Source organism: Choloepus didactylus, assembly GCF_015220235.1.
Source record: "Choloepus didactylus isolate mChoDid1 chromosome 11 unlocalized genomic scaffold, mChoDid1.pri SUPER_11_unloc1, whole genome shotgun sequence".
Lineage (NCBI taxonomy): Eukaryota > Metazoa > Chordata > Mammalia > Pilosa > Megalonychidae > Choloepus > Choloepus didactylus.
In genome coordinates this window covers 1,752,091-1,774,153 of record NW_023637577.1, presented here as the reverse complement: position 1 = coordinate 1,774,153, position 22,063 = coordinate 1,752,091, and the positions used below count along the sequence as shown (strand labels likewise).

Sequence of the window (22,063 nt, the reverse complement as noted above, 5' to 3'; positions counted from 1 at the left end):
AGCCCAAGACCCAAGTACTTGCATCACAATAAAGGGAAACCAACAAATTGTTCATGCCTGCCATGTGACAGGTTCTTACATTGTCTTTTGTAAGGTTAGAATCATCCCCATGTAAATCATGAGGACACTGAGGCTCAGAGGGGCAGAGTTAAATAAGGGATGGAGTTGGGATTTAAAAAAAAAAAAAAAGGTCTGTGTGCCTCCAATACCTATGCTCTTTACTTGTGTCAGTCGTGCTTTAATCAGTTAGGATCAGGATCATTTCACCTGCAACAGGAAACCCAGCTCACGCTTGCTTAAACAATAAGGATCAGCTCACATTACTGGGAGTTCAACAATGGGGTGGACATAATGGTTGCTTTCTCCAGCAGCTCATCAGTGTCATGAGGATCCAGTTTCTGTCTCTGTTTTGCTATCCACAGTTTGGGGTTTTTCCTAAGGCTGATAGATTCAATGAGAGGGACAGGCTGACTTCCCTCTTTTAAGATCAAAGAGTCTATACTCCTAGAGACTCCAGCAGACCTTTGGTTGCAGCTTAGCTGTTAAGAAATGTATTATCCAGAGATGCCTAGGTCTTTTCAATAAATAAATTATTTTGGACTCCCAGTTTCTGGCATCAGGTGTAGAGAGCTTGTTGACTAGAAAGTATATTTATGGTTAGACCCCTTGCTTACTGGTAAAGAAGACACATGAGGGACTAGGGATTGGAAAATGCTTTCTGAAACCTTATAGAGTATGAATTTTAAAAATTCTGTGGGCTATCTTGTTTGTAATAACTGTTCTCCCCTGGGAGAGATTTATCTGAAGTTGTTTAGGGGGATGGACATAAATCTAGGTACAGCCACACTTGTTGACTTGTGGACTTCCTTGGGCTTAGTATTTATGACAGCCAAGTGCCCACTACCATCTATCATATTGAACAAAAATACTGACATCTCATTCTTTCTCCCTACAGGGACAGAATCTGTCTGGGCGAGTCCTTTTTCTGCGTTATGTGGTACAGACCCTGGAAGATGACTTCCAGCAGATCCTGAGGAGGCAACGACAGCACCTTCAGCAATCCATTGCAAGCACCATGTTGTCCTGTGACAAGCAGCCCCACAACGTCAGGTAACCAGTCACCCAAGTCCTGGAATGACAAGAGGTAGGGGTTATAGGTGGGCAGCTACAGAGTAGAAGCTCACTTTGTCCAGTTCTTCATGTGAGGGCCAGAGAGTATCAGGTGGATGAGATTATCTAGTCACTAGCTAGTGTAACAGGGATATTTATTAAAACTATAGACAGTAATGAAAGAAACCCTTCCTCTGCACCAACCATATGTCAAGCTCATGTCTCCAATGATATTTCTGTCAAGATCATCAGACTTCCTTGGATCTATTTCAGTATTATCTAAGCAACCTTGGTTTTCAGGTGGGAAATGCTAACTTGTATAAAACTTTTTAAAGCTTTTGCAAACCAAGATTTATGTCCATCCCCCTGAACAACTTAAGATAAATTTCATTTGTCACTACTAGCTTCTGAAAAGAGAGTATGGTAACAGGTCATGTGGTTGACCATATGACCAGGTAGCAAGTATGTGTTCTATTTTTTGTAAAATCAGGGTTAGAGCCTTTAGAGGCTTGAGAGCATGGAACTACTATATCCTTATACCAAGGGGAAAAAATGGAATTTCTAGGATGGGAATGTCAGGCTAGAATTTTCGTCCTAGAACCACATCTCTTACTTTTTTAGAATTGGCTCTCAGCAGAATAGTATGCCAGCATCCTTTCTTCAGAACAACATTGAAATTCTTCACATTCCTATATGAGTTTACATATTTCTTGAGAATGGTTTTCTTAAGCCAATATTGGATATTGACTATTATAATTCCTCTAGCAAAAAAGGAGGAAGTTCCATTATGTTTGGGCATTGGTCAGCTTTTCCCCCCTTTAGTTTGCATGCCCTTATCCATTTCCCTATATGTAGCATTTTAGGTAAATTTTAAATGTTACTGATTATATAGTATAGAAAATCAATAAAGTAGAGAATCTCCAAATAGTGCATAGCAGAGGAATTGTGTCTTAAATTGAAAAATAAGTATGTAAATACAAGGATAATTCTACCCACTATGATGCTTTTTGAACACAGGCACTGGGGTGAGTGTGAGAAGGAAGGCACAAAGCCACTATTCTCTCAGGTTCTCTCATTTTCACCTCTTCTGGCCCTTCACGATACTGGTCTCTAAAAGCAAGCTGGGTGTTCCGTTTTGTGCTCAGTAAATGAAAATAAAGCCATCTGTTCCAGCTATTCATTAAGAGATAGATGTTAGATTGAGGTGGTGGTTACATGGATGTATGCATACATTTGTCACAACTCATCAAACACCTGCACAATTTATTATATGTCAATTACACTTCAAAGATGATTTTTAAAGAGAGAGAGAGATGGTAAGTTGGTCTCCAATATGGCCACCTGTTCTTAAGAGATTTTTTTTTTTTATTAACTATGAATTCAAAAAATAAACTAGTTCTATAAGATTTAAGAAATACACTAGTCCCCAGGTGCCCTCTCCTACATTTCCCTTTTTCCCAGAGGTAACTACATTCAACTCATTTATTGGATTCTTTTGATATTTACCTCCTGTTCCATTTTGCTAATGCTGCTGTTATGCAAAATGCCAGAAATGGATTGGCTTTTATAAAGGGGGTTTATTAGGTTACAAATTTACAGTCCGGAGGCCATGAAAACATCTAAATTAAGACATCAACAAGAGGATACCTTCACTGAAGAATGGCCGATGGTGTCCGGAAAATCTGTTAGCTGGGAAGGCACGTGGCTGGCATCTGCTGATCCTTTACTGTGGGGTTCTGGTTTCAAAATGGCTTTCTCCCAGAAGTCTCTGGGCTAGCATCTCCAAATGTCTCCAAGCATCTCTGAGCTTCAGCTCCCAAGCATCTCTCCAAAAGTCTCTCTCAGCTGCTCTTGGGGCGTTTTGTCGTCTCTTAGCTCCTCCAGAGCAACTCTGGGCCAGCATCTCAAAGCATCAGCAAGCATCTGGGTCTGGGCCAGCTCTTTTAAAGGACTCCAGTAAACTAATCAAGACCCCTGCTGAATAGGCGGGGCCACACCTTCATGGAAATAATCTAATCAAAAATATCACCTAAAGTTAGGTGAGTCATATCTCCATGGAAAAAACCTAATCCAAATATCCCCCAAGATTGGATTAGAACGTGGCTTTTGGGAGGGACGTAACTCTATATGGCTAAATAACACGCTTGTGTTGTTACTTCTTGATTTTTCCTTGTTAGCCTTTATCTGTTGACTTGCCACATTTCCTCCCCACCCTTTCCCCCCTCCAAAACATACACACATTTTCCAGCCCCCATACCATTTATATAGTTACATCATATTTTTGTGTAGATTGCTTTTCAGTGTTTCTGTTACTGTGACTGTATGCTATCAGAATTGAGCCAAGTAGTAAATTATCATTACTTTTCCTTTCATTCATACCTTTTTGTAATCTTTAGAGTTAACTAATTATCTTATTTTTAATTTCTTATTTTAGTTTTCTCTGTGCATAATTGAAAGTTAACCCCAAATTCTCTGCTAGCTTATCTAGATTTCCTCTCAAAATGCCTATCATACTAAGTAGTCTATCCTTTCCTTCTTTGAGGAAATCTGTCATGGAATATTTTAACTCCTTCAGTCTGGATTGGTTGTTCTCTTTGCCAGTCTTCTTCACCATAAATATGAGGATTCCCTTCACCTCTCTCCAGTCTTGAATCTCTTGGTTTTTTGTCCTATGTCTTTCTCTTTTTTGGTTTACTCTGTCATTTTAATAGATTAGTTTCCAGTAGCTTCCTAAGAAAGGTATGTGGAAAGTAAAGTTTTTGAGCTCTTGCATTCTGAAATTGCCATTTTATGCCCACACATTGATTGATAGTTTAGCTGACAATAGGAATTTAGGTTAGAAATAACTTTCCTACAGAAGAATTTTGAAGGAAATCTTCCATTGTCTTCTGGCTTCCAGAATTGCTATTAAGAACTCACAAACTATTTTGATGACTGATTAGTTGTATGTGCCCTGCCCCCTGAGGTAGGTAGAATCCTCTTTTGCCCAGTATGCTTGTCATGGGTCAAAATTTATCCTTTGTGCTAGGCATTCAGTGGGCCATTTCAGTCTGGAAACATCCTTCAGCTCTGCAAAATAGTGTTTTTCAGTTCTTTTATGATATTCTTATTTCTAAAAGCTTTTTGTTCTCCAAATGTTCTTTTTTTAAAACAAATAGTATTCTGTTCTTGTTTTCTTCTTTCATGAATCCCTGTCTTCTCTCATGTCTTTGATGATACTAATGATAGAATTTTTTTTTGGTTTTTCTATGCTTGTTTGTTTTTCCCAAGTTGCTCTTTTTGTTTGGTTGCTTGGTTATTTTGGTCTCTCTCTTTCATGTTAGAAGCTTTCCTTAGATGTCTGGTAAACTGTGACAGTCTACCTAAGTTTAAAAGCAAGAGACGCAAAACTTGATTGAAGCTCTGAGCGTGTGGGAGGACTTGTCGTTTCTGAATTGCCCTGTAGGTGGAACTGGCTGCCCATTTCTTGGAAAATCCTCCATGTCTTTAGGAATGTCCTCTTGGGCTGGTTGAGTTTTCCAGAAAAGACTTGTAATCTCCTAAGTGAAAGAAACCAAGGTTTCTGGAAGCCAAGTATGGGACAAGGCCAAGAGTCTGCATTCAGTGTGTATCTGTTCATTTGGTGCCCCTGTTTTTGCTTCAGTGCCTTTCCTCCCAACTGTGCCTGGTGCCCCACTGTCCAGAGACCCTCTGTTGTGAATGTAATTAACACCACTGAATTATATACTTGGAAGTGGTTAAAATTAGAAATTTTGTGTTGTATATATGTTGCCACAATAAAAAATTTTAAAAAACCCATGGAACTATACCACACAAAGAGCAAACCCTAATGTAAACTATGGACTTGAGTTAATATAATTATAATACTGGTTCATCACTTGTAGCAAATGTAGCACCCTAATGCAAAATGTTAATAATAGGAAAAACTGTGTGTGTGAGGGATGATATGTGGAAACTGTACTTTCTGTAAGCCTTCAACTGCTCAAAAAATAAAATTTTTTAAAAATTGCCTGTGGTCTACAGAGTTGGAGAAGAATCTTTAGGGATCTGAAGATTTCTTAAACGACTTTGAAATCATCCTACTTATTTTTATTTTAACTTGCCTCCTTTCACACCCACTTTAAAAAAACTTAGAGCTCTTATTTGCAAAGCTTATTAACGATCCTTTTTTTTTTTTGGTAAATATGATTACTCTTAGATTTCTCTACTGCTGGCTTAGGATTCAGCTTCTCAATTTTGCTAAGTCAGTTAAAGTTCATTCCTTTGCCGAGGTCCTAGGGTTGGACTAAATGTCATCCTTAACCTTGACACACTTGCTTTATTTACTTAGTTAATTGGTTACTTTTAATTTTGTAATCAGCATCTCCTAACCCACCACCTAAGTAAAAGGCTATGTCCTTTACAATTACCTAAATATAACCACACATCCAACCCCCATTAATCTCTTTTGCTTTATTGCACTAAGGTAATCATCATCCTGAATGTTCATCATTTCCTTGCTTTCCTTTTTATATGGTTTTACTACATATACATTTATTCCTAAAAAGTATATATTTTTATTTTCATTCCTTTTAGCTTTATGGAAAAGGGTATCATGCTGTATGTAATCCAATGGGACTTATATATTTCACTTAATATTATATATTACTAATATTCATTCATATTGTTGCCTGCCAGAGTAGCTTATTCATTTTGACTATTATGTAATATTCCATTTTGTGAGTGTGCTGGTTTGAATGTATTATGTCCCCCAGAAAAAGCCATATTATTTGACGCAATCTTGTGGGGCAGAAGCTTTAGTGCTGATTAGATTGGAATCCTTTGAGTGTTTCCATGGAGGTTTGACCCACCCAACTGTAGGTGATAACTCTGGTGAGATAATTTCCATGGAGGTGTGGCCCCACCCATTCAGCCTGGGACTTGATTACTGGAGCAGTATATAAGCTCAGACAGAAGGAGCCAGCTTGCTACAGCCAACAGGGACACTTTGAAGAATGCACTGGAACTGAGAGAGGAACTTCAGCTTACAGAGACATTTGGAGATGGCCTTTGAAAGCCAACTTTTGCTCTGGAGAAGCTAAGAGAGGACAAACACCCCAAGAGCAACTAAGAATGACATTTTTGAGGAGCTGAAGCCTAGAGAGGAACGTCCTGGGAGAAAGCCATTTTGAAACCAGAACTTGGAGCAGACGTCAGCCACATGCCTTCCCAGCTAACAGAGGTTTTCCGGATGCCATCGACCATCCTCCAGTGAAGGTACCCGATTGTTGATGCGTTACCTTGACACTTTATGGCCTTAAGACTGTAACTGTGTAACCAAATAAACCCCCTTTTGTTAAAGCCAATCCATTTCTGGTGTTTTGCATTCCAGCAGAATTAGCAAACTAGAACAGTGAGTATACTTCATTTGGCTCCAAGCTTCCAAAATTTCACTGCTGTTGTCTCCTCTCCTCCCCTCCTCTTCCTTATAGACTTTTGCCTTTAAAAAAGAAATATAGTATTTAAGTATTAATGGGGTTTTAGGAGGGAACAAAAATTATATGTGTGCATTCAATCTACCATTTTTACCTGGATTACCTGAGTGATTGTCAAAGTTATTTGAATTACATGAGATGTTTTTCCCTTACTAATTTTTAAAACCTAAGTCCTGAATAAAGTGTGACTGCGCTGCACGTACCCTAAACCTTAGTTATTAGTATTAATAGATGACACCTAATATGGAGAGCCTACAAGGACTCTCTGGATGACAAGGGCCGTCCATCCAACTTTCCAAAGGAATGTTCCTCATCAGAAAGCCACAGATAGTGCCCTTTTACCTCTGAGGTGCCTTTCAGAATTATAACTCCCAGAAAAATCTTGGTATTTTTGGTTAGCTTTTGTAGCCTTATTACAATTAAATATGAGGTTTCCATTAGACTTGTTTAAATATTGAAAATAGCCTGAGAGCCTACTTTGTTGCTTTTGGGGAAATCTAGGGGTCTGAGATGGAGCCAGGTTAAGGCTACAGTTCTGAGCACCATACAACCTTTCACATTGTAAGAAGTTAAATCTTTTCTTACTTGTCTTTTTTCCATTGCAGGGATGTTATCAAGTGGCTGGTCAAAGCAGTAACTGAAGATAGATGGACTCAGCTCGCCAATGGGAATCAAACCCCTTCAGAAACAGGAACCTTGAAGGCCAACAGTAGCAACCCTTCTCCCCAGCCTAACCTGACAAAGAACAGCAATCAGCTGTAAGGGCAGGCAGAAGTTGCCTTTCCCAGGAGTTACTAGGATTTAGGGTTGTAAGGAATAGCACCACTCCCTAAGAGCAGCTTTCCCCAAAATCAGTGTTCTTCTAATATAAGTTGATTCTTATTAAAGACTGTCTTAGTTTGGTTAAAAACTAAATTTCCAATTCCAAAGGTAGAACAAAAGTAGCTACTTCCCACCAAATGAATAAGACGTCACTAAGTGAATACAGATTCACAAAGCAACAGTGAAACAAAAGCTAGAGGATGCTGTTCTCCCTTTCCTGGATTCCAAAAGACAGTAAAGAATTATAACTACGTATGACTTCGAATGTCCGCTGACAGTGAGCAGGAGTTGTGGGTAGTGAGTGTTCTGGCAGCCTCTTGTCCTCACGGACCTGGGATGGCTCCTCCAATCTGAGTAGAAGAACACCAGTTGAACCTGCAGGTTCCAACAGGTTGTACCAGCAATGGCTCAGACCAGGGCAGGTCCCATTACTTCCGACTACACTGGAAAGAGAGCCGTGGCATTTTTTTTTTTAATGGGGCTGAGAGTGGTCTTGGCATTTTTTGAGAAATGCCAGGATTTTAGGGGCTTGGCTACCATTGCACACATAACCTACAATTCCACATCAATCATATTGTTAAAGTCTGTTCACACTTGACATTTCAAATATAGCATTTTTACTTAAATTTAATTGCTACATTATAATCTTGTTTCACCAATCTGATTTTCATATATGGTCTAGGGGCCTCAACTAATTTAAGAAACTGCCTGCTGCTTTTCTGAAAACAGAGCCCTTTCTTCCATCACAAATAATACATGTTAGAAAAGACGTCAGATCAGGATGCTCACCTTCCTGAGGTGTTGCCCAGCTTCCCTCCAGCACATCAGCCTGGCTCTCTCCTAGCTAAGTCTGATGGAAGAGAGAGACAGGGTCCACCAGTGGGAGTCCTGAGACTGAACTTAGGAAGAGAGTGCTACAGAGGAACCAATAACTGGAGAAAACCATATAGGAAATCTGTATTTTCTTCTGAATCAAAGAAATTCAAATAATGTTCAGTTGTTCTGGACTTCAGTTTCTTCATCTGGAAAATAGGAAAGTTGTTATAGATTAATACAGGTGTCTAGATCCTTAAGATTGCATGGTACTGTTTATCAGCTCAAGAGCAGCTTGCTTTTGCAGCTCAACCCTAGGTTCTGAAAGGTTCAGATAGTATGATCTGGCAAAAGGGCTAAAAGTAGGTAAAATTGCCAAATAAAAGCATATTGGTGGCTTGGGTAGTTTTCCCTGACCCACTTTAGTAGTCTCTATTCGCGATGTATACTGGTGGAGGCCTCCTCCCAGCCCTCAGGGTGGCTGCTTGTGAGTCCCTCCTGCTCACTTGTGTTCTGTGTTCTGGACTCAGGATTGTATGCCAGCTGCAGAGGATGTTGTCCATAGCTGTGGAGGTGGACAGGACCCCCACCTGCAGCTCCAGTAAAATTGCTGAGATGATGTTTGGGTTTGTGCTGGATATTCCTGAGAGGAGTCAGAGGTGAGACTTGATTTTTTTTTTAAATTTCTAGGGAAGTGGTTTATCTTAAGACAACTGCTCTCTCTATCTGGCTTGCTAAGGAGCAGAAATTCAAAAGAGAACATTCCAAACAGTGGTTAAATTGGGAAGAAAGGGGCAGAGGGATCATTCTTGTCTCTTCAACCTCTTGAAAGAAGGAGTTATTCAACCAATTATTATTTGCAACTAAGACATGATCTCTTGGGAAGGAGCAGAATACACTAAATGGGGCCTAAATTTCTCTACCTCATCCATTTGGCTAACAACTTTAGTCATCCTTTAAGATTCAGCTGTTAAGTATGCCATTGTCACACATATTACCTCATAGAAGGTAAATATTATTGCCCCTATTTAACGAATGAGAAAATAGACCCAGAGAGTTGAAGTAACTAGCCCACAGTTACATGGCTAATCAGATTCACAACCCAAATTTAAACCCAGGGCTGCTTAATCCCAAATTCATGGTTCAAAGGAGGCAGTATGTTGTAGTAGTCAGATACGTAGAAGAACGTGCAAATAAATGTCATGCTTGCTCTACCACTCTGTCAGAAGTTTTGCATTTGGGTCCATCTCCCATGACATTCATTTTAGTCTTCTGGTGAGAGAAGGAAAATATAAAAAATAAGTAACTATAAACAAATTTGTACTTAAAATAGACAAAAATAAGTTAAATAAATCTTGACCCTTCTTGAAAATTCTCAAAAGTTTTCTCAAATTGCTGACCCATGCAAATGATATTAGAAGACACTTTATTTGGTCTTTACCTGGGTTTATTTTAATTTTTCATGTTAAAGTATAGTTTACATCAAGTGAACTTATAAACTAATTTACATAAGTACTCTGTTTGATGAATTTTGACAAATGTGTACATCTGTATGAACTATACTCCTCTATCATCTCCCAGTAGTTTATTGATAGCATATAGAAATCCTGCAATCTTTGCAAATTCACTCAATAATTCTAGTAGGGTTTTTTTATGATTTTCTTGGGGTTTTCTGAATATACAGTCATGCTGCCTGCAAACAGAGGTAGGTTAATTTCTTCCTTTCCAATCTGTATGCCTTTTGCTTCTTTTACTTTCCATCTTGCATGGCTAGTACCTTCAATTGAATGTTGGACAAGTGATGAGAGCAGACATGCTTGCCTCGTTCCCAATCTTAGGGGGAAAACATTCAGACTTTCACCATTAAGTGTGATGTTAGCTGTAGAGGTTTCAAAGGTGCCCTTATCAGATTGAGGATGCTTCCTTCTATTTCTAGTTTATTGAGTGTTTTTATGAAGAATGGGCATTGAAGTTTGTCAAATATATTTTTGCAACCATTGAAATAATCATGATTTTTTCTCCTTTATTCTGTTGAAGTGGTGAATTACATGATTAATTTCCTAACTCTAAACTAATCTTGCTTTCTTGGGATAAAGCCCTACTTGGTTGTAATATGTTAATCCTTTTTATAAATTGATAGATTCAAATTATTAACATTTTGTTAAGGATTTTTCTTTCTATGCTTATGAGGAATAATGGTGTATAATTTTATTTTTATTTTCTGATAATATTCAAGTTCATTCATATTTAAAGAAATACAAATTATAACTAAGCTGAGATATCATTTCTCACTTATCTGAATAGCAGAAGTTTTATTAAAGTACAGTAATACAATCTATTAACAAAGCTTGGAAAAACAGATACTCATACATTGTTAGTAGGAATGCAAATTGGTAAAACCTTTTTGGAGGGGAATTTTGCAATATCTTACAAAATTATATGTACCTTTACCTCTTCACCCAGCAATCTCATGTCTAGGAATTTACCCTGAAGGTACTCCTCTAACAATATAAAAATACATATGCAGAAGGATAATCACTACATCATTGTTTGTAGTTGCAAAATATTGGAAACAACCCATATGCCCATATATAGGAGAGTGGTTGAATATCTGTGGTACATCTACATGATGGAGCTGTAAAAAAAAATTAAAAACAAAAAGGAAAATGTCTATGAATTGATTTCTAAGATACATTAAGTGAAAAAAGCAAAGTACAAAAGAGTGCATATAATAAACATACATGCCTTTTTTGTAAGAAAGAGAAATTTAAAAATATACATGATTCTGACCATTTGTGAAAAAAGAAAGTTAAGATAAACCACACACTAATCTAATTCCTTACCTACTAGGGATGGGTAGGAATGGGGTAGAAGGAAGAAAAGGAATTGGGAGGAAGAAAAGGAAATGGGAAGTGGGGTAATCTTTCCCTGGATATACCTTTTTGTATAGTTACGACTTTTAGACTTTTTAGGACCATGTTACTGTTCCACATACTTAAAAAAGAAAAAAGAAATCCACAAAGAAGAGGGGGCCTTAAAATAGAATACAAGTAGAAATGAACTAGCTGTATTTTAAGTGAATAACATAACCACACTGGTGGGAAAGAAGGGGACAGACAAGCCCAAGTAACATTTTTTTAAAACTTTTTTATTTTGAAATAATTATAGATTCACAGGAACCTGTAAAAAATAGTACAGAGGGCCCTGTGTACCCTTCACCCTATTTTCCTCAGTGGTAACATCTTACGTAACTCTAGAACAGTATCACAAAGAGGAAAGTGACATCAGTACAGGCCTTCCTCACTCAGGTTTCACCAGTTTTACATGCAGTTGTTTGTGTGCAGTTTTATCACGTGTAGATTTGTGTAACCACCACCACAATCAAGATACAGAAATGTTCTATCACCTCATGGATCCCTCTTGCTTTCCTGTCATAGCCACAACTTCCCTTGCCTCCCTTACCTCTGCCAACCACTAATCTGTTCTCCATCGCTGACCAAGTAATTTTTAAACAAGTGTTTGGACTATATACCCTCAGGCCAAAGACAAAGTAAACTAGAAGTAAATATTATACTCAAGTTAGTAGTTTTCTTTTTCACAGAGGTATAGGTTACCTCTATACCTTTGTATTCTAGGATTAAACAAATAAATACATTGTGAATAATGGGAGCCAGATTTCTCACTGACAGAGAAGAGAATTATACATATGAAAAGGAGAAAGGATAGAAGGAATCCCGTGGTGCTAGATTGGAATTGGAAGTATCAGTATGAACTGTGGTTTCTAAAAAATATAGATAGATAGTTGTGGATGTGTGAGGGTGATAAATATGTGAATGGATATGTATCAGTTCATCCTTTGATGGACATTTGGGATGTTTCCACTTTTTGGCTATTATAAATAATGCTGCTATAAGCATTCATGACAGGTTTCTGTGTGGACATGTTTTCATTTCTCTTGGGTATATACCTGGATTGAAATTGCTGGGTCGTATGCTAATTCTATATTTAACTTTTGAGGAACCACCAAATTCCTTTCCACAGATAGCTACACCATTTTACATCCCCACCAGCTACGTACAAGCATTCCTCTCTCTCCACATCCTTGTCAATGCTTGTTATTTACCTTTTTTTATAGCCATCCTAGTGGGTGTGAAGTGGTAACTAATTGTGGGTTTGATCTGGATTTTCTTAATGACCAGGGAAGTTGAACATCTTTTCATGTACTTGTTAGCCATTTGCATATTTTCTTTGGAGAAATGTCTATTCAAGACCATTGCCTATTTTTAAATTTTAGTTGGGTTGTTTGTCTTTTTGTTGTTGAGTTGTAAGAGTTCTTTATATATTCTGGGTACTAAACCCTTATCAGAGATACGATTTGCAACTATTTTCTCCTGTCCTGTAGGTTGTCTTTTCACTTTCTTGATAATGCTGTTTGATGCACAAAAGTTTTTATGCTTTGGGTGTCAAATCTAAGAATCCTTTGCTGAAACTAGGTCATGAGAATTTACCCATATGTTTTCTTCTAATAGCTTTGTAGTTTAGCCCTTCTATTTAAGAAGAGCTAAAATGGATCAATTAATCTAATGATCTATTGATCCATTTTGAGTTAATTTTTATGTTTGGAGTGAGGTAGGGGTCCATCTTCATTCTTTTGCAGGTGGTTATTCAGTTGTCCCAGCACCATTTATTGAAGAGACCATTTAGTTCATTTTTATAGCTTGCATTGTTCTTTTTTGAGAATCCCTATCTAGTCACTCATTATATACATCTTATTTTTTTAATTCTCAAACATATTTATAATAGCTATTCTAAAGCCCTTGTCTGCTAATTCCAGCATCTTTTCATCTCTGCATATGTTTCCGTGGACATTTCGCTCCTGGTTATGAATCATATTTTCCCACATCTTCCCTTGTCTGGTAACTTTTTGTTGTGTGCTGGACTTTGGATGTGCCATGTTGTTGAGAGCCTGGATTTTGTTGTCTTCTTTTAAGGAGTATTGCGTTTGTTCTGGCAAGCAGTTAATTTGTTGGAAGATTAAGCTTTTTCCTGTTGAGGCTTGGTTTTAGGATTTGTTAGGGTCATTCTAAAGCACCCCTTATTATTGGGCCTGAGTCTTAAGGCTTAGTCTTTATCATTTTTATAAATGGCAAAGGCACAGGAAAATCTATCTTTTTTTTCTTTTTTTCTTTTTTTCTTTTTTTTTTTGCATGTTGGAAAAGTACAAAGGGGCAGCATGTTGTCAGAGAAAGAACTCTTGGTCTGGGGCTAACTCTGTTGCTTGTTGACTAGTCAGGTCGTGCTCTTACTCCTTGCTGCTATCTCCTCTTCTGCTAATAAGCTATCTACTTCCCAAAATTGCTGTGACTAGCAAACCTGTCACAGACTACAAAATGGACCAAAGATTTTTAAGGCAGTCCAGAGATGGCCCCTCTGCATCTGAGATCTAGACTCTTCTTTGGGAAGCCAACATTGCTTTTAGAACAAGAAGTTTGATTCCCCTTCCTAAAGTACAGCTACAGTTTTGTCACTTCCCCAACTCAGAAGCATCTAAAGATGCTCCAGCCCACCATTGCTCATCAAGCCCTGCACTGGGTAGAGTGACAAAGTCAAGGGCAAAAGAACTCTTGAAGCCCAGACTCTGAAATAAAGAAGCTGCAATGCCACAGCTATGTATTTTTTACTTCCTTTTTTTTTTTTTTTTTTTTTTTCCCATGTTTTCCTCAAGTTAAATGCCTCCTGCCATGAGCTGTCTTTACTCCTGGGCCACATCACCCAGTGCTGCCTCCTCCACTGAAAGGTCACTTCCAATCCCCTGTCCAAATGTACTCTCTCCCCTTCGAATCTCCAGAGCACTCTTGGCACCTAACATGTGGACACTTGCCCTGCACTTTATTTAGGTTCCTGCTGCATAGCTCTTGTAATTATCAGCTTTTTGAGAATATACACTCTTTTATTTATCTTTAACTTTCCTTTTTGTGTCAAACAGTGTCTGGCACAGTTAGGCACTCATAACTATTGGTTTTCATGATTAATTCTCTTGATTACAGTTTGAAGTATTTCTTTTTAATGTGTCCTAAACTCTTCTTTTCGAATGTCAAAGACTTTTCCCTCTTTCTGGTACTTATTAACTCATCTCTGCCCTTGATAAACACAGACTGTGATTTTGTAGCCCTCCATTTTATTCCTCCTTAGCCTTCCTTTCTAGTGCATGTTAGGTGGAACTGTGGTATTCGTTCCTTGAAATAACAGCTGTGATGGTTAACTCCTTCTCCTCTTTCTTGCAGAGAGATGTTCTTTACCACCATGGAGAGCCACCTCCTGCGCTGCAAGGTGTTAGAGATCATATTCCTGCACAGCTGCGAGACGCCCACCTGCCTGCCCTTGTCTCTGGCCCAGGCCCTCTATTTTCTGAACAATTCCACGTCATTGCTCAAGTGCCAGGTACATTTTTGCCTGCTTCACTTTCAGGTCTAACACACCTTTTCCTAGTCCTACTCATAGGTTTTAACTTGAAACACAACTGTTTGAGCATTATGTAAAAGTAACTTGAAAACTGTACAAAATCTTTAACTGGGAAGGTACTGATTATAAGTTGCTTTTACTGTCTCCACAGTCAGATAAAACCCAGTGGCAAACTTGGGATGAGCTGGTTGAGCATCTGCAGTTCCTATTGTCCAGTTATCAGCATGTTTTAAGAGGTAAGGAGCGTTTGTTCACAAATAAGGTATTGTGGAAAGTCTCCCATTATTTCTGAGGCATTATTATGAGTTAGAGTTATACAGGGGATTCTGATTTGTTACTTAAGTAATAACATTGTTCCATGGTTGTGACTCTAAGGACTAAAGTGATACAGCTGGAATCACTGCTACAAAATAGAGGAAGTCATATATTTTTGTTACAGCCCATAATATTAGGGTTCCTCATAGTTATTAGATTATGTGGGCAAGAAAAAGTCGGCATAACATAAAAAGAATTCAGTAACGACTTAAATAGCCCTGCCTCAGTTAGCCCTGGTGTCTCTCCCTGGCCGTCTTTAAGACATTTGCTAACTAACATCTGTCATTACCAAGCAAAACGAGCAAATCAGTTGCAAGGTGAAAGTATACATCCTGCAAAAAATGTCAGGTACCCTAAATCCTGTGAAAGTAGCTCTTTAGACTGCTCAAATCACATGCACCAGTGATTGATGAGGGTCTGGGAGACTGAGACCAGGTAACACTCACTAAGGAGGCAAATATTGACAAGGATGTTGATGGAATAGCTGCTTCCAATGAGAAGGATTTTATTAGCCAAGGATTTAACTGAGGCTCTTGGGAATACTGAAGAACTAATGTATTTATTAATTACAAAATTCAAACTAGTAACTTTACAGGGGAGAAATGTGGCGTTTTCCCCTGAGGTGATGCCCTGAGAAGGACACGTCATTGCTTATGTAACAATCTTGCCAAGGATTCATAACCTGAATCTAATCACAAGGAATCATCAGGCAAACCCAAATTGAGGGACCTTCTGCAATATAACTGGCCTGTACTCATGAAATGTGCCAATGTCAAGACATGTGCCATGTCTTTCCAGACTAAAAGAGACTTAAGCACATGAATACTACATGCCACACATGATCCTGGATTCGATCCTGAACCAAGAAAAGAAAAGCTATAAAGTACATGACTGGAACAATTGATGAAATTTGAATATATTAAATAGTGTAGTGTTGTGTCAGTATTTAATTTCCAATTTTTGGTAATTATTCAGGCTTATGAAAGTAAATGTCCTTGGTCTTAGAAAATCTAACTGGGGATAAAAGAACATAGTATGTACAGCTTCTTCTCAAATAGTCAGTGAAAAAGGTATATATAAAATTTACCTGTGATCCTGTTAAAGTTGACTTTAGCTCAGTAATGGCACTTTTTTTTTTTAATGCAATTTTATTGAGATATATTCACACACCATATAGTCCATTTAAAGTATACAATTAGTGGCTTACAGTATCATCATATAGTTGTACATTCATCACCACAAACAATTTTAAACATTTTCATTGCTCCAAAATAAAGAAAAAATTAAAAAGAACACCCAAAATATCCCAACATCCCATACTCCTTATCCCCCACTATTATATATATATATATTCCCCCTCAGTCCCTCAGGGGGACTTTGCAAATGCTTTTTTATTTTTTGTCCAAAATTCTCTGGGGTGTATCAGGGTATTACATTAAACTGTACAGTATAACAAGATCTCATCCCCTATTCTAGGTTCCATTTAATTATTTTGTTTAAATAAACTGACCATGTAGGTTAAATTAAAAGGTGTGCTACAGAGAGTATAAATTTTGTACCAAATAAACATCTCCGAAATAACAGTCAAAACTCAGGAATAGATGTGACTGCTGTAAGGGCTTACAATCTAGGAACCTTTACAGTTAGCCTTATTGAACATTCTGTACTCCTTCATGGTCGGTCACCCCATCTCTGTCCATGTTCTGTCCCCTGATAACCTATGCTCTGGAATTCAATTCTCAGCATTTGCTCATTATGGTTAGTTTATATTAGTGAGGCCTTACAATGTTTGTCCTTTACTGGCTTATTTCACTCAGCATAATGTCCTCAAGTTTCATTCACCTAGTGGCATGCCTCAGGACTTCATTCCTTCTTGCAGTCGCTCATATTCTGTTGTATGTATACACCACAGTTCACTCTTCCGTTCACCCTTCCATGTACCAGTAGGCCACCTCCATTCATTGCAAATCGTGACTACTGAATGGCACTTACTTTGAGTAACACCCTTTCACGCCTGCCACTGAGGAAGCTGTTGAAGAGACATTTTAAAAAGCACTGAATTTAAGAACTGAAACGTAGGGGTTTACATCCCAACACCACAATGGACTCTGCCTGTGGAGCTAACTCGACTTCTCTGGCCCTCGGTTTCTTCTTTCCATAGAATGGAGTTGGTAATCAATAACTTGCCAGACTGATTGCTAATGGGTGTGAGAAAAAAAGAAGGAAGTGCTTAATCAATATTAGTTGACTCTCAGTCTGGCTATTTGCCTGGCCAGGGGAAGGCGACCAGGGTCTTCTCTGTATTTCAGGCTCTTGTAACTAAGACTTAAAGGAATGTGTTGTCAAGGCCACAATATGTGATTATATAGCATGTGCATCCTTTAGCATCCCCAGAGAAACCTACATGTCTTTCTCAGAGGAAAGCCCCAAAGGCAAATTCCATGTGTGCTTAGCCTCACTGGGATTTACATAATTGTTTCTTTGGGAGATCTATGAGGAAGTTTAATATTAAAGCAGCCTGTTTTGTTTAGAGTTCACCTTTAACACTTCCTGTTCATTTCTGTTTTGAGTCCCAAGGAATACAGCTTATAAGTGGTCATGAGTACGAGTGACTTAAGATGAACCTGGGATCCACTTATATTACATAATATTTTTTATGCTTCAACTAACAGAAGGGAGGGCCTCAGACTAGTGTTGACTGGCCAACAATAAGTGGGGTGTGTTCCAATGGTATTTTATCCCTTTCAGCCTCTCCAACTTCTTTGGAGGCCAAGAGTTGAGAAGGAGAAAAAATATTTAGGACCAGTAGTTTGAAAACATTGTCCTACAAAGAACATAGCTGAAGGTGTTACTGGGGCCCTGCTGGCAACAGTGCCAGGCAGAACCCCGTTCCAGGTTCAGGACTCTCGCCGCAGAAAGAATTCAAAGCGAGAGGGGCCAATAGGAATAAGTAGTAAAGTTTATTAAAGAAAAGGAGAAAGATACACATTACAGAGATAACAAAGACATCTTCAAGGGAGAAACATGCATTGAGTGGGAATGGGTTAGCTTGTTATATAGGAAAGTTTTGCTGGTGGCAGTTTCCATAGTAACCTTTGAACACTGGGGGCTTACAAGGTTTGTATTAACCATGGTTTGCATTAATTAGGTATCTTTTTTGTTCTAGAAGGATATAGCTATCAGGACTTATGGCTTCTGTCATATGTACCTAAAATTTGACTATGCCAGATGTTTAACAATCTTTATGACCCCATGCTTTATGTCATTAACTAAGAGTTTGCTTTGGGCCCATGATTTTACAAACTTTTATGGTTTGGGGGGCTTCAGAGCTTTAGGGGAAATTTTGGCTCCATGAAGTCTGCAGTTGAAGCTTGCAGATCTGCGTTAACTCTTTTGAAGCTGAGTAGATCAGGGACCACAGCCTGGATGCCCTATTCTATCCTGTCTCAAAGGGAGTACCCTGAAATGGTCATTGTCCCTTGTCAGCCAGTAAGTATTTTACTGTGAGGGGTCCTTAGTCACCTCTACCCTCTTTAAGTGTTTTGAGGACATTATTGAGGGCAATTTGAGATCAGCCTGAGTTGGTCCAGCTCCAAGGAAGGGAAGAGAAGGGAAGGAGTTAGAGAGTCCAGGTTCACGCTTTATTTTAGGGGAACCTCTTAGCCTGGAGGAAGAGAGGAAGGCAACTAGTTAAATTCACAAACACTTCTTATCTAATCAAATGTCCTTGTGAAGGTAGGTGTCTTCCCCGTTTTACAGATGAGAAAGCAAAGGCTGAGAGAGAAGTAAATGCAAAACCAGGATTCAAACTTTGGTCAGTCAACAAGTCTGTGTGCATTGGAAACACATTGGAAGGAACTGCTTTTCTAAGAAATGATTGGATGACCTTAAAAGCTGAAGTTCTCTAATTCGAATGAACCCCTCCCCCACTTTTATTTTCTAAAGTCTGAACATTGTTAAATTACTTTTGTACAGTAGACCCTTGACATTGAGAAGTATATCCTGAACCCTCACATTTTGCAAACATTACCATAAAGGACAGAGCAGTCCCACTGAGATGTGGGTGCTGGGCTGTCCACTGAGCACACATTCTCTGGCTAGGAGGATCAGTTCCCCCACTCCCCACTTTTATAGCCACAGTGACTCAAGTTTGAGCCTCAGCAAAACTATAAATTGCTCTGTGTCAAGGAATTTTCCTGATGTTTGTGAATAGACAGCATGTCGTATTTTGAAACTATCAGTGATAGGAACCTGCTGTCATTTAAACATAATATTTAAAAGAACAAAAACCCAGTTTGAGAACTAGAGGTAAAATCAGGGCAGAAAGAAGGAGTGTGGTACCACATGAGATTGGAAGGTAGGCTGGGCCACATTAACAACGAGGAGTTTGGCTTTTATGGGCAAGGGGACATCTCTGATTCTCCCCTGAATCCCCCAGAGGTTAGCCTGGTTCCAGATACATAAAATGTATTGATTGAATGTTTGATTGAATGATGAAGGGGCCTTGCAATTACAACTCAAGGCAACTTGGTTCCCTATGTATCCAGACTTTTTGGACACTCTGTGGTGTATTTATTGTACTTTTTTTCTCTCAGATTACCAATGTGTACCATTTTTGGGCACATTGCTGTAAATTTAGAAGGACTTTACCTGAAAAGATATCTGGAGGTTGAGGAAAAACATATTGAGAATGTTATTTGAGACTGAGAAAATGATGCTCTAGAGGACTATGATGTTTCTGGGAAGTCATGAAGTCCTTGGGATTTCTCTTAGTCCATTATATGAGACCTTGTGCTCCTTTGCCTCAATCCCACACACTTCCAGAACCCTATCGGTGGATTTGGGTTGAGATACCTTTAAAGGCACTTTTGCTTTTCCCCAATTCTTTTATTTTGAGACCTACAGAAACTTTGAAAGAATAGTACAACAAACATCCATTTGCCCTTTACCTTGATTTAACCAGCTGTTAACATTTTGCCACATTTGGTTTCTCTATTGATCCTTCTTATATACTTTTATTTTCTGGTTAAACTAGTTAAGAGTAAGTTGCACCATGATGATCCTCATGTTTAAATACTTAAGTGTGTATCTTCTAAGAATAAGGATATTCTTCATACCACTATTCATTATCACTCTCAAGAAACCTATCGATAGGTTATTATCTATTATTGTCCCAATAATATCCTTTATAGTTGGTTGATTTTGTTTGTTTTGAGCCAGGATCCAGTCGCATATCAAGCATTGTATTTGGTTGTCATACTCTTTGGTCTCCTTTAGTCTAAAATAGCTCCCCAGCCTTTATTTGTCTCTTTCATGACCCCAACATTTTTGAAGAATCCAGGCCAATTATTTTGTAGAATGTTCCTTAATTTGGATTGTCTTCTTTCTGCATGATCAGATTCATGTTAAAAACCACTGGAAACTCTCCCCTGTGTGGGACATGACTCCCAGGGGTATAAATCTCCCTGGCAACACGGAACATCACTCGCAGGGATGAGCCTACACCTGTCATTATGGGATTGAGAAAGGCTTCTTGACCAAAAAGGGGAAGAGTAATGAAACAAAATAGTTTCACTGGCTGAGAGATTTCAAATGGAGCCGAGGGGTCACTCTGGAGGGCATTCTTAGGCACTGATATCTATATAGTATATTGGAATAGCTAGAAGGAAATACCTGCAGCTATTGAACTGCAACCCAGTAGCCTTGACTCTTGAAGACGATTGTATAACAATGTAGTTTACAAGGGGTGACAGCGTGATTGTGAAAGCCTTGTGGATCACACTCCCTTTATCCAGTATATGGATGGATAAGTAGAAAACAAAACAAAAACTAAATGGAAAATAGGGTGGGATGGGGGTGGTGGTGGAATATTTTGGGTGTTTTTACTTTTGTTTTTTTGTGTGTGTTTTTTGTTTTGTTTTGGAGAAGGAAAGTGTTCAAAGGTTGATTCTGGTGATGAATGCACAGCTATATGATGGTGCTGTGAATGGTTGATTGTACACTGTGGATGATTGTAGGGTATGTGAATATATCTCAATAAAACTAAAAAATGATTAAAAAAAATACAGGAGGACATTTTATAGGTTCCACCTGTTGGCATTATCAGTCTGAAAGCTATAAGATATTCACTATATTACCTTTTTGTCATATAATATATGTTGTGTTCTATTAAAAATATTAACTTTAAAAAAAAAGCTATGTTAAAAAAAACACAAAAGCAAAAAAACTGGCAAGAACACTGAACAGATAATAATGTATACTCCTTCCTAGTATGTGACATCAAGAGGCAATAATATCATTTTGGTCCCATTTTAAGTTTGATCATTTGGGTAAGGTGGTATCCATCTGATTTCTCCATTGGCAAGTTACCTTTTCCCTTTGTTATTAATATGTAATCCAGAGGGTGAAACTTTTGAGACTGTGAATATCCTGTTCATCACTCAATGGTTTTAACATCCACTGATGGTTCTTACCTAAATGAATTATTATTTTAGTAAGTTGCAAAATGGTGACTTTCTAGTTATACATTTCTTCTATATTTATTAACTGACTTTATTTGGGGAAAAGGACCTTTCCCTTACCCTTTTAAATTTTTTTTTTTTTTTGCTATGGACTCAGAAATTTTTTTTAATTAAAGATATATTCATATACTGTACAGTCATCCAGTGTACAGTCACTGCTCACAGTACCATCATATAGTTGTGCATTCATCACCCCAAACAATTTTTGAATATTTTCCATACTTCAAAAAGAATCAAAATAAAAGTAAGAAAGAACACCCAAAACATTCCATCCCCTTCATCCCACCCTATTTTCCCATTTAGATTTTGTCACCACACTGGATAAAGGGGTATGAACTACAAAGTTCTTACAAATCTCACAGTCACACCATGTAAGCTACATAGTTAAGCAATCATCTTCAAGAATCAAGGCTACTGGTTAGCAATTCAACAGTTTCAGGTATATTCTTCTAGCTATTACAATACACTAATAATTAAAAAGAGATATCTATATAGTGCATAAGAAAGCCCTCCAGGGTGACCTCTCTTCTCCGTTTGAAATCTCTC

The 22,063-nt window shown here is 38.2% G+C and overlaps 1 protein-coding gene across 2 annotated transcripts in view; it reads left to right on the top strand.

Moving 5' to 3' along the window:
- Positions 1 to 22,063, top strand: part of SIMC1 (SUMO interacting motifs containing 1) — a 107,701-nt gene that overhangs the window by 83,396 nt on the left and 2,242 nt on the right. For both annotated transcript variants that reach the window (XM_037823070.1, XM_037823069.1), the window contains 5 exons: positions 956 to 1,110; positions 7,190 to 7,342; positions 8,750 to 8,878; positions 14,504 to 14,660; positions 14,833 to 14,917. In XM_037823070.1, the coding sequence (XP_037678998.1) occupies positions 956 to 1,110; positions 7,190 to 7,342; positions 8,750 to 8,878; positions 14,504 to 14,660; positions 14,833 to 14,917 (679 nt within the window). The remainder of the gene's footprint in view (positions 1 to 955; positions 1,111 to 7,189; positions 7,343 to 8,749; positions 8,879 to 14,503; positions 14,661 to 14,832; positions 14,918 to 22,063) is intronic.